Raw genomic sequence first — 16,121 nt, 5'->3', positions numbered from 1 at the left:
CCCGGTGTCCTGTTCCCGGTGCCACCCCCGTTCCCCGTGCCCGGTGCCGGTGCCATTCCCGGTGTCCCCATCCCTGTTTGTTCCTGTTCCCGGTGTCCCTTCCCCATTCCAGCTGCCCCCGGTCCCGGTCCCGTTCCCGATGTCCCGTTCCCGATGTCCCCTTCCCGGTGCCACCCCGTGCCAGCTGCCCCCGGTGCCGGTGCCGGTGCCATTCCCATTCCCGGTGTCCCATCCCTGTTTGTCCCCGTGCCCCGGTGCCGGTGCCATCTGTCCCTGGTGCCGGTGCCGGTGCCAGTCCCGTTCCCGACGTCCCATTCCCGGTGTCCCCTGCCCTGTGCCACCCCTGTTCCCCGTGCCCGGTGCCAGTCCCCGTTCCCGGTGTCCCATCGCTGTTTATCCCCGTTCCCGGTGCCCCCTTCCCCGTGCCAGCTGTCCCCGGTGCCAGTGTCCCACCCCGTTCGCAATGTCCCACCCCCGGTGTCCCCATTCCCGGTGTCCCCATCCCTGTTTGTCCCCTTCCCGTGCCAGCTGCCCCCGGTGCCGGTGCCGGTGCCATTCCCAATGTCCCGTTCCCGGTGTCCCACCCCCGTGCCAGCTGTCCCCGGTGCCGGTGCCATTCCCAATGTCCCGTTCCCGGTGTCCCCTTCCCCGTCCCACCCCGTGCCAGCTGCCCCCGGTGCCAGTCCCATACCCGGTGTCCCGTTCCCGGTGTCCCCTTCCCTGTCCCACCCCGTGCCAGCTGTCCCCGGTGCCGGTGCCATTCCCAATGTCCCGTTCCCGGTGTCCCCTTCCCTGTCCCACCCCGTGCCAGCTGCCCCCGGTGCCGGTGCCAGTGCCATTCCCAATGTCCCGTTCCCAATGTCCCGTTCCCGGTGTCCCCTTCCCTGTTTGTCCCCATCCCCGGTGTCCCTTTCCCTGTGCCACCCCCGTGCCCGGTGCCGGTGCCATCTGTCCCCGGTGCCGGTGCCATTCCCAATGTCCCGTTCCCAATGTCCCGTTCCCGGTGTCCCACCCCCGTGCCACCCCGTGCCAGCTGTCCCCGGTGCCGGTGCCGTTCCCAATGTCCCGTTCCCGGTGTCCCACCCCCGTGCCAGCCCCGTTCCCGCTGCCGCATCTCCCCCGGTGTCCCTGTCCCCTCCCCGCCGTGCCCGCCGTTCCCGTGCCCGTTGCCCCGCGGTGCCCGTTGCCCCGTTGCCCCGCGCCCGTTGTCACGGTGCCCTCCCCCGTGTGCCCCGTGCCCGGTGCCCTCCCCGCGGTGCCCGTTGTTGCCCCCGTGCCCGCTGCCGTTGCCGCCGTTGCCGCCGTTGCCGCGGCCCAGGGAGGCTCCGCTCGGCCCGGGGCGCCCGGGGCAGCTTGCGGGGGTACCGGGGGCGGCCCCGGGGCAACTTTGGGGGTACCGGGGCGGCCCCGGGGGCTCCGGGGCGCTGTCCCCGTCCCTCCCCTCCCCTCTCGCGGGCGGTGTCGCGGTTGTCCCTCTGTCCCCGGTCCCCTCTCGTTGTCGCGGAGGCGGCGTCGCCGCTGTCACCGGGTCTCCCCGTCCCTCCCCGCTGCCCCGGGGGCGGTGTCGCGATTGTCCCGGGCTGTCCGGGGGCGGTATCGTGACCGTTGTCCCGGGGTCCCCCCATCCCCTCCCGTTGCCCCGGACGCGGTGTCGTGACCGCTGTCCCGGGCTGTCCCGCTCCCTGCCCGTTGCCCCGGACGCGGTATCGTGACCGTTGTCCCGGGCTGTCCCCTTTGCCCCGGGGGCGGTGTCGTGATTGTCCCGGGCTGTCCCCGGTCCCTCCCCGCTGTCCCCGTTTGTCCCGGTCCCTGCCCGTTGCCCCGGGGGCGGTATCGTGACCGTTGTCCCCGTTGCCCCGGGGGGGGTATCGCCGTTGTCCCGGGCTGTCCCGGTCCCTGCCCGTTGCCCCGGGGGGGCGGTATCGTGACCGTTGTCCCGGGCTGTCCCGGGCTGTCCCCGCTGTCCCGGGGGCGGTGTCGCGGCTGTCCCGGGCTGTCCCGGTCCCTCCCCGCTGCCCCGGGGGCGGTGTCGCGGCTGTCCCGGGCTGTCCCGGTCCCTGCCCGTTGCCCCGGGGGCGGTGTCGCGGCTGTCCCGGGCTGTCCCGGTCCCTCCCCGTTGCCCCGGGGGCGGTATCGTGACCGTTGTCCCGGGCTGTCCCGGGCTGTCCCCGCTGCCCCGGGGGCGGTGTCGCGGCTGTCCCGGGCTGTCCCGGTCCCTGCCCGTTGCCCCGGGGGCGGTGTCGCGGCTGTCCCGGGCTGTCCCGGTCCCTGCCCGTTGCCCCGGGGGCGGTGTCGCGGCTGTCCCGGGCTGTCCCGGTCCCTGCCCGTTGCCCCGGGGGCGGTGTCGCGGCTGTCCCGGGCTGTCCCGGTCCCTGCCCGTTGCCCCGGGGGCGGTGTCGCGGCTGTCCCGGGCTGTCCCGGTCCCTCCCCGCTGCCCCGGGGGCGGTGTCGCGGCTGTCCCGGGCTGTCCCGGTCCCTGCCCGTTGCCCCGGGGGCGGTGTCGCGGCTGTCCCGGGCTGTCCCGGTCCCTGCCCGTTGCCCCGGGGGCGGTGTCGCGGCTGTCCCGGGCTGTCCCGGTCCCGATGCGGGCGCTGAGGGCGCTGCGGCCCCGCAGGCTCCTGGCGATGGCGGCGGCGGCGGCGGCGGCGGGCGCGGGCTCGGCGGCGCGGCGGGGCCCGGTGCTGACGCCCGAGTCGATGAACCCCGCGATCCGCCGCGTCGAGTACGCGGTGCGCGGCCCCATCGTCATCCGCGCCATGGAGATCGAGCAGGAGCTGCGCAAGGTACAGCCCGAAAATAACCCGGGACGAACCGGGCCGGGACAGAACCCGAGCGGGACGAACCGGGCCGGGACAGAACCCGAGCGGAGCGGGACAGAACCGGGGGGAAAGCGGGGATGGAGCCGGGGAAAGGGACGGGGCGGAGCGGAGCCGGGAGAAGGGGACACCGGACCGGGAATTGCCCCCCGGAACCGGGAGAAGCCGGCCCTGAACCGGGACAGCCCGTCCTGGAACGGGAGAAGGCGATCCCGAACCGGGACCGGGACGATCCGGCCCTGAGCAGAGAAACTCAGTCCGGGACCGGGAGAACCCGGCTCTGAACCGGGACACTCAGTCCAGAACCGGGAAATGCCCCTAAGAACCGGGACAATCTGTCCCGGACCGGGAACTGCCCCTAAGAACCGGGAGAACCCGGCCCTGAACCGGGACACTCAGTCTGGAACCGGGAAATGCCCCCCAGAACCGGGACACTCAGTCCGGGCCCGGGAGAACCCAGCCCTGAACCGGGACACTCAGTCTGGAACTGGGAAATGCCCCCAAGAACCGGGACAGTCTGTCCCGGACCGGGAGAAGTTGACCCCGAACCGTGACAGCCCTTCCCAGACCGGGAGAACCCAGCCCTGAACCGGGACAGTCCGACCCTGAACCGGGACGCTCAGTCCTGGACTGGGAGAAGGCGATCCCGAACCGGGATAACCCTCCCAGAACCGGGATAACCCCCCCAGAACGGAGATAACTCCCCCAGAACCGGGATAATTCCCCCAGAACAGAGATAACCCTCCCAGAACCGGGATAAACCCCCCAGAACCGGGATATCCCAACCCCAAACGGGGATAACCCTCCCAGAACCGGGATAACCCCCCCAGAACCGGGATAACCCGACCCCAAACCGGGATAACCCCCCCAGAACCGGGATATCCCGATCCCAAACCGGGATAACCCACCCTGGACCGGGATAACCCTCCCAGAACCGGGATATCCCGACCCCAAACCGGGATAACCCCCCCTGGACCGGGACCCCCTTCCCAAACCCGGGTATTGCCCCAAAAACGGGGAGGAATCCCAAACCGGGACCCCAAAATTGGGACCCCCCGACCCAAAATCGGGACCCCAAAACTGGAACACCTCCCCCAAAACGGGGCCTCCTCAAAATCGCGACCCCCAAACCCCAAAATCGGGACCTCCAACCCCAAAATCGGGACCCCCAAAACCGGGACCCCAAACCGGGACCCCCAACCCCAAATCGGGACCCCCCAAACTCCCAAATCGAGACCCTCAAAATCGGGATCCCCAAAATCGGGACCCCGAACCCCAAAACCGGGTATTGCCCCAAAACCGGGGAGAAACCTCAAGCCGGGACCCCAAAATTGGGACCCCCGACCCAAAATCGGGACCCCGAACCCCAAAACCGGGACCCCAAAACTCGGAGACCTCCCCCCAAATCGGGACCCCCAACCAGGATCCCCAAAATCGGGACCCCCAACCCCAAAATCGGGACCCCAAAACTCGGACACCTCCCCCCAAATCGGGACCCCCAACCAGGATCCCCAAAATCGGGACCCCCAACCCCAAAATCGGGACCCCAAAACTCGGACACCTCCCCCCAAATCGGAACCCCCCAAAATGGGGACCCCAAAACTCGGACACATCCCCCAAAACCGGGACCCCAAAATGGGGACCCCCAACCCCAAAATCGGTACCCCCAACCCCAAAATCGGGACCCCCAAAACTCGGACACCTCCCCCAAAACCGGGACCCCCAAAATGGGGACCCCCGACCCCAAAATCAGGACCACGAACCCAAACCGGGACCCCCAAACCCCAAAATCGGGACCCCCAAAACTCGGACACCTCTCCCCAAATCGGGACCCCCCCCCCCAAAATCGGGACCCCCAACCCCAAATTCGGGACCCCCCAAAATCGGGACCCCCAATCCCAAACCCGGGTATTGCCCCAAAACCGGGGAGAAACCTCAAACCGGGACCCCAAAATTGGGACCCCCGACCCAAAATCGGGACCCCGAACCCCAAAACCGGGACCCCAAAACTCGGACACCTCTCCCCAAATCGGGACCCCCAAACCGGGATCCCCAAAATCGGGACCCCCCTCCAAGACCGGGACCCCCAACCCCAAAAACAGGACCCTCAAACCCCAAAATCGGGACCCCGACCCCAAAATCGGGACCCCAAAACTCGGACACCTCTCCCCAAATCGGGACCCCCCAAAATCGGGACCCCCAACCCCAAACCGGGACTTCCAACCCCAAATCGGGACCCCAAAACTCGGAGACCTCTGCCCAAAACCGGGACCCCCAAACCGGGATCCCCAAAATCGGGACCCCCGACCCAAAATCGGGATCCCCAAAATCGGGACCCTCAACCCCAAAACCAGGACCCTCAAACCGCAAATTCGGGACCCCAACCCCAAAATCGGGACCCCAAAACTCGGAGATCTCCCCCCAAAACCGGGACCCCCCAAAATCGGGACCCCCGACTCCAAAATCGGGACCCCAAAACTCGGAGATCTCCCCCCAAATCGAGACCCCCAAAATGGGGACCCCCGACCCCAAAACCGGGACCCCCAACCCCAAAATCAGGACCACGAACCCAAACCGGGACCCCCAAACCCCAAAATCGGGACCCCCAAAACTCGGACACCTCCCCCAAAACCGGGACCCCCAAAATCGGGACCCCCAACCCCAAAATCGGGACCCCAAAACTCGGACACCTCCCCCTAAAACCGGGACCCCCGACCCCAAAACCGCGACCCCCCCAAACCCGGGTTTCCCTCCCTGTGACCCCCAAACGGGGCACCCCAAAGTTGGCCCCCCCCGCCCCATAAACACCCCCAAAAATGGGATTTTTACCCCCAAAATTGGGATTTTTACCCCCAAAATTGGGATTTTATGCCCCCATAAAAGGGATTTTTTTACCCCCCAAACCAGAATTTTTTTACCCCCCAAACCAGAATTTTTTACCCCCCAAAAAAGAATTTTTTGCCCCCCCAAACCAGAATTTTTTACCCCCAAAAAAGAATTTTTTGCCCCCCAAAAAAAAGATTTTTCCGCCCCCAAAAAATGGATTTTTTTAGCCCAAAAAAAGGAATTTTTCAAAAAAAAAGAAAAAAATTTCCCCCCCAAAAAGGGGGGTTTATGCCCCTAAAAAGGGGTTTTATCCCCCTAAAATGAGATTTTTTTCCCAAAAAACGAGAAATTTTTTTCCCCTAAAAAAGGGTTTTATGCCCCCCAAAAAAAGAACATTTCCCCCAAAACAAGGAATTTTTAAGCCAAAAAAAGGAATCTTTTTCCCCTAAAAAGGATTTTTCTTCCTGCCCCAAAAAAAGAATTTTCCCCACAAAAAAGGGGTTTTTATGGCCCCCATAAAAAGATTTTTTTTTCCCCCAAAATTGGGATTTTTATCCCCCAAAAAAGAAATGTTTATGTCCCCAAAAAAGGAAAATTTCCCCCCCAAAAAAGGAATTTATGCCCCCCCAAAAAGAGAATGCTTTTCTCCCAAAAAAAGGTTTTTTTATGTCCCCAGAAAAGGAAACTTTTCCCCAAAAAAGGAATCGTTTTCCCCAAAAAAGGAATTTGTTCCTGCCCCAAAAACGATTTTTCCCACCCAAAAAAAAAAAGAGATTTTCCCGCCAAAAACCCCCGGGTTTGACACCAAAGTCCCGGGGCCCCCCTTAAAGCCGTGTGTCCCCCCCCCAATGTCCCTCAATGTCCCCCAATGTCCCCACCCCCCAATGTCCCCCAATGTCCCCTCAGTGTCTCTCAGTGTCCCCTCAGTGTCCCCCAATGTCCCCAATGTCCCCTCAGTGTCCCCCAATGTCCCCTCAGTGTCCCCTCAGTGTCCCCACAGTGTCCCCTCAGTGTCCCCTTAATGTCCCTCAATGTCCCCCCAATGTCCCCTCAGTGTCCCCACCCCCCAATGTCCCTCAATGTCCCCTCAATGTCCCCTCAATGTCCCCTCAATGTCACCACCCCCCAATGTCCCCCCAATGTCCCTCAGTGTCCCCCAATGTCCCTCAGTGTCCCTCAGTGTCCCCTCAGTGTCCCCTCAATGTCCCTCAGTGTCTCCACCCCCCCAATGTCCCCTCAGTGTCCCCTCAGTGTCCCCTCAATGTCCCCAATGTCCCCCCCAATGTCCCTCAGTGTCCCCCAATGTCCCCACCCCCCAATGTCCCCCAATGTCCCCTCAGTGTCCCCACCCCCCTCAGTGTCCCCACCCCCCAATGTCCCTCAGTGTCCCCTCAGTGTCCCCTCAGTGTCCCCTCAGTGTCCCCTCAATGTCCCCACCCCCCTCAGTGTCCCCACCCCCCAATGTCCCCCCAATGTCCCCTCAGTGTCCCCCAATGTCCCCTCAATGTCCCCACCCCCCAATGTCCCTCAGTGTCCCCTCAGTGTCCCCTCAATGTCCCCTCAATGTCCCTCAGTGTCTCCACCCCCCCAATGTCCCCTCAATGTCCCCCAATGTCCCCTCAGTGTCCCCCCAGTGTCCCCACCCCCCAATGTCCCTCAGTGTCCCCTCAATGTCCCCTCAGTGTCCCCTCAATGTCCCTCAATGTCCCCCCAATGTCCCCTCAGTGTCCCCCCAGTGTCCCCACCCCCCCAATGTCCCCTCAATGTCTCTCAGTGTCCCCTCAATGTCCCTCAATGTCCCCACCCCCCCAATGTCCCTCAGTGTCCCCTCAAAGTCCCAATGTCCCCCAATGTCCCTCAGTGTCCCCTCAGTGTCCCCTCAATGTCCCCCCAATGTCCCTCAGTGTCCCCATCCCCCCAATGTCCCCTCAGTGTCCCCCAGTGTCCCCACCCCCCCAATGTCCCCACCCCCCCAATGTCCCCACCCCCCCAATGTCCCCTCAGTGTCCCCCCAATGTCCCCTCAGTGTCCCCTCAGTGTCCTCCAATGTCCCCAATGTCCCCTCAGTGTCCCCTCAGTGTCCCCCAATGTCCCCTCAGTGTCCCCTCAGTGTCCCACGCCCGGGGGTCCCTTTGGGGGGTGGCAGAGTCAGGCGGGGACACCGCGGGTGACACGATCGGGTGACACCGTGACACCGTGACACAGGTGACACGATCGGGTGACACAGGTGACACAGGTGACACAGGCGACACGATCGGGTGACACAGGTGACACAGGTGACACAGGTGACACGGTGACACAGGTGACACGATCGGGTGACACAGGTGACACAGGTGACACAGGTGACACGGGTGACACGGGTGACACGATCGGGTGACACAGGTGACACAGGTGACACAGGTGACACGGGTGACACGATCGGGTGACACAGGTGACACAGGTGACACAGGTGACACGGGTGACACGATCGGGTGACACAGGTGACACAGGTGACACGATCAGGTGACACAGGTGACACAGGTGACATGGTGACACAGGTGACACAATCGGGTGACACAGGTGACACGGTGACACAGGTGACACGATCGGGTGACACAGGTGACACAGGTGACACAGGTGACACGGGTGACACGATCGGGTGACACAGGTGACACAGGTGACACAGGTGACACGGTGACACAGGTGACACGATCGGGTGACACAGGTGACACAGGTGACACGATCGGGTGACACAGGTGACACGGTGACACAGGTGACACGATTGGGTGACACAGGTGACACAGGTGACACGGTGACACAGGTGACACAGGTGACACGATCGGGTGACACAGGTGACACAGGTGACACGGTGACACAGGTGACACGGGTGACACGATCGGGTGACACAGGTGACACAGGTGACACAGGTGACACAATCGGGTGACACAGGTGACACGGTGACACAGGTGACACAGGTGACACAGGTGACACGATCGGGTGACACAGGTGACACAACCGGGGCGGTGCCACCCGGGGCAGAGTCCGCGGTGACCAAAGTCCGAGCGGGGGCGGGGACATCGCTGCCACCCTGCCCCGTGTCCCCAAGGTCCCCAAAGGTCCCCGAGGTCCCCGAGGTCCCCGAGGTCCCCAAAGGTCCCCAAAGGTCCCCGAGGTCCCCGAGGTCCCCAAAGGTCTCCAAAGTCCCTGAGGTCCCCAAAGGTCCCCGATGTCCCCGAGGTCCCCAATGTCCCCAAAGGTCCCCAATGTCCCCAAAGGTCCCCGAGGTCCCCGAGGTCCCCGAGGTCCCCAAAGGTCCCCAAAGGTCTCCAAGGTCCCCGAGGTCCCCAAAGGTCCCCAAAGGTCCCCGAGTCCCCAATGTCCCCAAAGGTCCCCGAGGTCCCCGATGTCCCCGAGGTCCCCAAAGGTCCCCGAGGTCCCCGATGTCCCCAATGTCCCCGGGGTTCCCGAGGTGGCGGCCACTCCCAGGACAGGGGACATCACGGGGGTGGCGCGGCCGCCCTGGTGGTGACAGTGACAGTGACAGTGACAGTGGCAGTGACAGTGACAGTGACAGTGACAGTGACAGTGACAGTGAGAGTGACAGTGACAGTGACAGTGACAGTGACAGTGGCAGTGACAGTGACAGTGGCAGTGACAGTGACAGTGACAGTGAGAGTGACAGTGACAGTGAGAGTGACAGTGACAGTGGCAGTGACAGTGACAGTGACAGTGACAGTGACAGTGAGAGTGACAGTGACAGTGACAGTGACAGTGGCAGTGACAGTGACAGTGACAGTGAGAGTGACAGTGACAGTGGCAGTGACAGTGGCAGTGACAGTGGCAGTGACAGTGACAGTGACAGTGAGAGTGACAGTGACAGTGACAGTGACAGTGGCAGTGACAGTGACAGTGGCAGTGACAGTGACAGTGACAGTGACAGTGACAGTGACAGTGAGAGTGACAGTGACAGTGACAGTGACAGTGACAGTGGCAGTGACAGTGACAGTGGCAGTGACAGTGGCAGTGACAGTGACAGTGACAGTGACAGTGGCAGTGACAGTGACAGTGGCAGTGGCAGTGACAGTGACAGTGGCAGTGACAGTGGCAGTGGCAGTGACAGTGACAGTGACAGTGAGAGTGACAGTGACAGTGAGAGTGACAGTGGCAGTGACAGTGACAGTGACAGTGACAGTGACAGTGAGAGTGACAGTGACAGTGACAGTGGCAGTGACAGTGACAGTGACAGTGGCAGTGACAGTGAGAGTGACAGTGGCAGTGACAGTGACAGTGGCAGTGACAGTGAGAGTGACAGTGACAGTGACAGTGAGAGTGACAGTGACAGTGACAGTGACAGTGACAGTGACAGTGGCAGTGACAGTGACAGTGACAGTGGCAGTGACAGTGAGAGTGACAGTGGCAGTGACAGTGACAGTGGCAGTGACAGTGACAGTGACAGTGGCAGTGACAGTGAGAGTGACAGTGACAGTGACAGTGACAGTGGCAGTGACAGTGACAGTGGCAGTGACAGTGAGAGTGAGAGTGACAGTGACAGTGACAGTGGCAGTGACAGTGACAGTGAGAGTGAGAGTGAGAGTGACAGTGACAGTGACAGTGACAGTGACAGTGGCAGTGACAGTGACAGTGACAGTGACAGTGAGAGTGAGAGTGAGAGTGACAGTGGCAGTGACAGTGGCAGTGGCAGTGACAGTGACAGTGACAGTGACAGTGACAGTGACAGTGGCAGTGACAGTGACAGTGACAGTGACAGTGAGAGTGGCAGTGACAGTGACAGTGGCAGTGACAGTGACAGTGGCAGTGACAGTGGCAGTGACAGTGGCAGTGACAGTGACAGTGACAGCGGGGGTGGCCCTGGGTGGGGACAGCCCTGGGTGGGGTCGTGAGCTGTGACCTGGTTTTGTCCCTGTCCCTGTCCCTGTCCCTGTCCCTGTCCCCATTGCTGTCCCTGTCCTTGTCCCCTCCCCTTGTCCCCATCCCTGTCCTTTGTCCTTATTCCTGTCCCTTGTCCCCATCCCTGTCCCCGTCACCTGTCCCTTGTCCCTGTCCCCACTGTCCCCCCATCCCTCTCCCCTCATCCCTGTCCCCTTGTCCCCTTCCCTGTCCCTGTCCCTGCCATCCCTGTCCCCATCCCTGTCCCCCTGTCCCTATTTCTGTCCCTGTCCCTTTGTCCCCATCCTTGTCGTTTGTCCCCGTCCTTGTCCCCACTGTCCCCATCCCCGTCCCCGTCCCTGTCCCCACTGTCCCCTAATCCCTGTCCCTTGTCCCCATCTCCTGTACCCCCATCCCTGTCCCTGTCCCTTTGTCCCCATCCCTGTCTCTTGTCCCCAGGGTGTCCCCACTGTCCCCCCATCCCTGTCCTTGTCCCTGTCCCTGTCCCCTCATCCCTGTCCCTTGTCCCTGTCCCTTGTCCCCGTCCCCGTCCCTGTCCCTTGTCCCTGTCACCTCATCCCTGTCCCCTGTCCCCGTCCCCTGTCCCTGTCCCTTTGTCCCTTGTCCCCTCCTGTGTCCCCTCATCCCTGTCCCTGCCTCTGCAATCCCTGTCCCCATCCCTGTCCCTTGTCCCTGTCCCGTCACCGCTGTCCCCTGTCCCTGTCCCTTGTCCCTGTCCCCTCATCCCTGTCCCCTGTCCCTGTGTCCCCGCTGTCCCCTCACCGCTGTCCCTTGTCCCCAGGGTGTCCCCATCGCTGTCCCCTCATCCCTGTGTCCCCATCGCTGTCCCCTCACCGCTGTCCCTGTGTCCCCAGGGTGTCCCCCTGTCCCTGTGTCCCCGCTGTCCCCTCACCGCTGTCCCTTGTCCCCAGGCTGTCCCCTCATCCCTGTCCCCTCATCGCTGTCCCCTCACCGCTGTCCCTGTGTCCCCAGGGTGTCCCCCTGTCCCCATCCCTGTCCCCTCATCCCTGTGTCCCCATCGCTGTCCCCTCACCGCTGTCCCCGTGTCCCCAGGGTGTCCCCGTGTCCCCATCGCTGTCCCCTCACCGCTGTCCCTGTGTCCCCAGGGTGTCCCCAAGCCCTTCACCGAGGTGATCAAGGCCAACATCGGTGACGCCCACGCCATGGGGCAGCAGCCAATCACCTTCCTGCGCCAGGTGCGGCCCTGGGGACGCGGGGGGGGGGACACGGGCACCGCGGTGCCACCCGCGGCGGTGTCAGGGTGGCGGTGCCACCCGCGGCGGTGTCACGGTGGCGGTGCCACCCGCGGCGGTGCCACGGTGGCGGTGCCACCCGGGGCGGTGCCACCCGCGGCGGTGTCCCCGCGGCGGTGTCACGGCGGCGGTGTCACGGTGGCGGTGCCACCCGCGGCGGTGCCACCCGGGGCGGTGTCACGGTGGCGGTGTCCCCGCGGCGGTGCCACCCGCGGCGGTGTCACAGTGGCGGTGCCACCCGCGGTGGTGTCACGGTGGCGGTGTCACGGTGGCGGTGTCACGGTGGCGGTGCCACCCGGGGCGGTGCCACGGTGGCGGTGCCACCCGCGGCGGTGTCACGGTGGCGGTGCCACCCGCGGCGGTGTCAGGGTGGCGGTGTCACGGTGGCGGTGTCCCCGCGGCGGGCGGTGTCAGGGTGGCGGTGTCAGGGTGGCGGTGTCCCCGCGGCGGGCGGTGTCAGGGTGGCGGTGTCCCCGCGCAGGTGACAGCGCTGTGCGTGTGCCCGGAGCTGATGAAGGACGAGTCGGTGCCCAGCGATGCCAAGGAGCGCGCCCGGCGCCTGCTGGAGGCCTGCGGGGGCGGCAGCGTGGGTGCGTGACGAAACATCCCAAAAAATCCCCAAAATAACCCCAAAATCCCCCAAAAAACCCCAAACCAACGAATCCCCAAAATCCCAAATCCAACAAACCCCAAAACCCCACACAAACCCCACACAAACCCCACACAAACCCCACACAAACCCCACACAAACCCCACACAAACCCCACACAAATGCAGCCCAAGGAGCGCCCGGCGCCTGCTGGAGCCTGCGGGGGCGGCAGCGTGGGTGGGTGACAAAACAGCCCAAAAATCCCCAAAATCCCCAATCCCAAATCCAAAATATCCCAAAATCCCAAATCAAACAAACCCCAAAATCCCCAAAAATCCCAAAAAAATCCCAAAATCCCAGATCAAACAAACCCCAAAATCCCCCAAATCCCCCAAAAATCCCAAAATCCCCAAATCAAACAAATCCCCAAAATCCCCAAAAAATCCCAAAATTCCAAATCAAACAAACCCCAAAATCCCAAAGTCCCACACAAACCCCACGCCAAGGAGCGCCCGGCGCCTGCTGGAGCCTGCGGGGGCGGCAGCGTGGGTCAGTGGCAGCCAAAACACCCCAAAATATTCCAAAATAACCCCAAAATAACCCCAAAATCCCCAAAAAACCCCAAAACCAACGCATCCCCAAAATCCCAAATCCAACAAACCCCAAAATCCCCAAAATCCCCCAAAAAATCCCAAAATCACAAATCAAACAAACCCCAAAATCCCCAAAATCCCCAAAAAATCCCAAAATCCCAAATCAAACAAACCCCAAAATCCCAAATCAAACAAACCCCAAAATCCCAAAGTTCCACACAAACCCCATGCCAAGGAGGCCTGCGGGGGCGGCAGCGTGGGTGGGTGACGCCTGAAATACCCCAAAATAACCCCAAAATAACTCCAAAATAACCCGAAAATCCCCAAAAAACCCCAAAACCAACGAATCCCCAAAATCCCAAATCCAACAAATCCCCAAAATCCAAAATCAAACAAATCCCAAAATCCCAAATCAAACCCCAAAATCCCCGAAATCCCCAAAAAACCCCAAAACCAACGAATCCCCAAAATCCCAAATCCAACAAACCCCAAAACCCCACACAAACCCCACACAAACCCCACACAAACCCCACACAAATCCAGCCCAAGGAGCGCCCGGCGCCTGCTGGAGCCTGCGGGGGCGGCAGCGTGGGTCAGTGGCAGCCAAAACACCCCAAAAAACCCCAAAATCCCCAAAATCCCAAATCCCAAATCCAAAACATCCCAAAATCCCAAATCAAACAAACCCCAAAATCCCCAAAAAATCCCCAAATCAAACAAACCCCAAAATCCCAAATCCAACAAATCCCCAAAATCCCAAATAAAACAAACCCCAACATCCCCAAAATCCCTAAAAAATCCCAAAATCCCAAATCCAAAACATCCCAAAATCTCAAATCAAATAAACCCCAAAATCCCAAATTCCCAAATCAAACAAACCCCAAAATCCCAAATCCCAAATCCAACAAATCCCCAAAATCCCAAATCAAACAAATCCCAAAATCCCAAATTCCCAAATCAAACAAACCCCAAAATCCCCAAAAAATCCCCAATCAAACCCCAGAATACCCAAAATCCCCCCAAAATCCCAAATTAACAAACCCCAAAATCCCAAATCCCCAAAAAATCCCAAAATCCCAAATCAAACAAATCCCCAAAATCCCAAATCAAACCCCAAAATCCCCAAAATCCCCCAAAAATCCCAAAATCCCAAATCCAACAAATCCCCAAAATCCCAAATCAAACAAACACCAAAATCCCAAATCCCCCCAAAATCCCAAAATCCCAAATCAAACAAACCCCAAAATCCCCAAAATCCCCAAAAAATCCCAAAATCCCAAATCCAAAACATCCCAAAATCCCAAATCAAACAAATCCCAAAATCCCAAATCAAACAAACCCCAAAATCCCAAATCCCAAATTCAAACAAACCCCAAAACCCCAAAATCCCAAAATCCCAAAATCCCAAAATCCCAACGCCCCAAACTAGAAAATCCCAACGCTGAACATCCCAAAATCCCAAACCCAACATCCAAACCCCCAAAATGTCACAAACCCCAAATTTCCCAAATCCAAAATCCAAAACCCCAGAATCCCAAAGTCTCAACTCCCAAAATCCAAAAAATCCCAAAATCCCACAAAATCCCCACAAAAACCCCACAAAAATCCCACCCCAAGGAGGGCCCGGTGCCTGCTGGAGGCCTGGGTGGGACACAGTGTGGGTGGGTGGCACCCAAAAAACCCCAAAATCCCAAAAAAACCCCAAATCCCAAAATCCCCAAACCCCCAGAATCCCACAGACCCTAAAATCCCAAATCCAAAAAAACCCCGAAATCCCGAAATCCCAATATCCCATAAGCCCCAAAACCCCAAAACCAGCCAACCCCAAAATTGCAAAACCCCAAATCGAACAAATCCCAAAATCACACAAGCCCCAAAATCCCACAAATCCCAAAATCACACAAGCCCCAAAATCCCAAAAAATCCCAAAATCCCACAAGCCCCAAAATCCCACAAATCCCAAAATCCCACAAGCCCCAAAATCCCAAAAATCCCAAAATCACACAAGCCCCAAAATCCCACAAACCCCAAAATCACACAAGCCCCAAAATCCCAAAAAATCCCAAAATCACACAAGCCCCAAAATCCCAAAAAATCCCAAAATCACACAAGCCCCAAAATCCCACAAATCCCAAACCAGACTCTAAAATCCCAAATCCAAAAAACCCCGAAATCCAGAAATCCCAATATCCCATAAGCCCCAAAACCCCAAAACCAGCCAGCCCCAAAATCACACAAGCCCCAAAATCCCAAAAATCCCAAAATCACACAAGCCCCAAAATCCCACAAACCCCAAAATCACACAAGCCCCAAAATCCCAAAAATCCCAAAATGACACAAGCCCCAAAATCCCAAAAAATCCCAAAATCACACAAGCCCCAAAATCCCAAAAAAACCCAAAATCACACAAGCCCCAAAACGCCAAAAATCCCAAAATCCCACAAGCCCCAAAATCCCAACAAATCCCAAAATCACACAAGCCCCAAAATCCCAAAAAAACCCAAAATCACACAAGCCCCAAAATCCCACAAATCCCAAAATCGCACAAGCCCCAAAATCCCAAAAATCCCAAAATCACACAAACCCCAAAATGCCACAAATCCCAAAATCGCACAAGCCCCAAAATCCCCAAAATCCCAAAATCACACAAGCCCCAAAATCCCACAAATCCCAAATCAAACTCTAAAATCCCAAATCCAAAAAACCCCGAAATCCAGAAATCCCAATATCCCATAAGCCCCAAAACCCCAAAACCAGCCAGCCCCAAAATTGCAAAACCCCAAATCCAACAAATCCCAAAATCACACAAGCCCCAAAATCCCACAAATCCCAAAATCACACAAGCCCCAAAATCCCAAAAAATCCCAAAATCACACAAGCCCCAAAATCCCAAAAAATCCCAAAATCACACAAGCCCCAAAAATCCCAAAAATCCCAAAATCACACAAGCCCCAAAATCCCACAAATCCCAAAATCACACAAGCCCCAAAATCCCACAAATCCCAAAATCGCACAAGCCCCAAAATCCCACAAATCCCAAATCAAACTCTAAAATCCCAAATCCAAAAAACCCCGAAATCCAGAAATCCCAATATCCCATAAGCCCCAAAACCCCAAAACCAGCCAGCCCCAAAATTGCAAAACCCCAAATCCAACA

General features: G+C 59.4%; 1 protein-coding gene across 1 annotated transcript in view; it reads left to right on the top strand.

The window, feature by feature from the left end:
• Positions 1-2,627: 2,627 nt before the first annotated feature.
• Positions 2,628-16,121, top strand: part of GPT (glutamic--pyruvic transaminase) — a 48,026-nt gene continuing 34,532 nt past the window's right edge. Inside the window, exons 1-3 of the mRNA XM_059478046.1 lie at positions 2,628-2,783; positions 11,636-11,725; positions 12,264-12,372. Coding sequence (XP_059334029.1) covers positions 2,697-2,783; positions 11,636-11,725; positions 12,264-12,372 — 286 coding nt within the window. The 5' untranslated portion in view covers positions 2,628-2,696. The remainder of the gene's footprint in view (positions 2,784-11,635; positions 11,726-12,263; positions 12,373-16,121) is intronic.

This window comes from Ammospiza nelsoni, chromosome 1 (assembly GCF_027579445.1).
Source record: "Ammospiza nelsoni isolate bAmmNel1 chromosome 1, bAmmNel1.pri, whole genome shotgun sequence".
Taxonomy (NCBI): domain Eukaryota; kingdom Metazoa; phylum Chordata; class Aves; order Passeriformes; family Passerellidae; genus Ammospiza; species Ammospiza nelsoni.
Note: the sequence above shows the minus strand (reverse complement) of the source record. Positions and strands in the feature narration are given on the sequence as shown.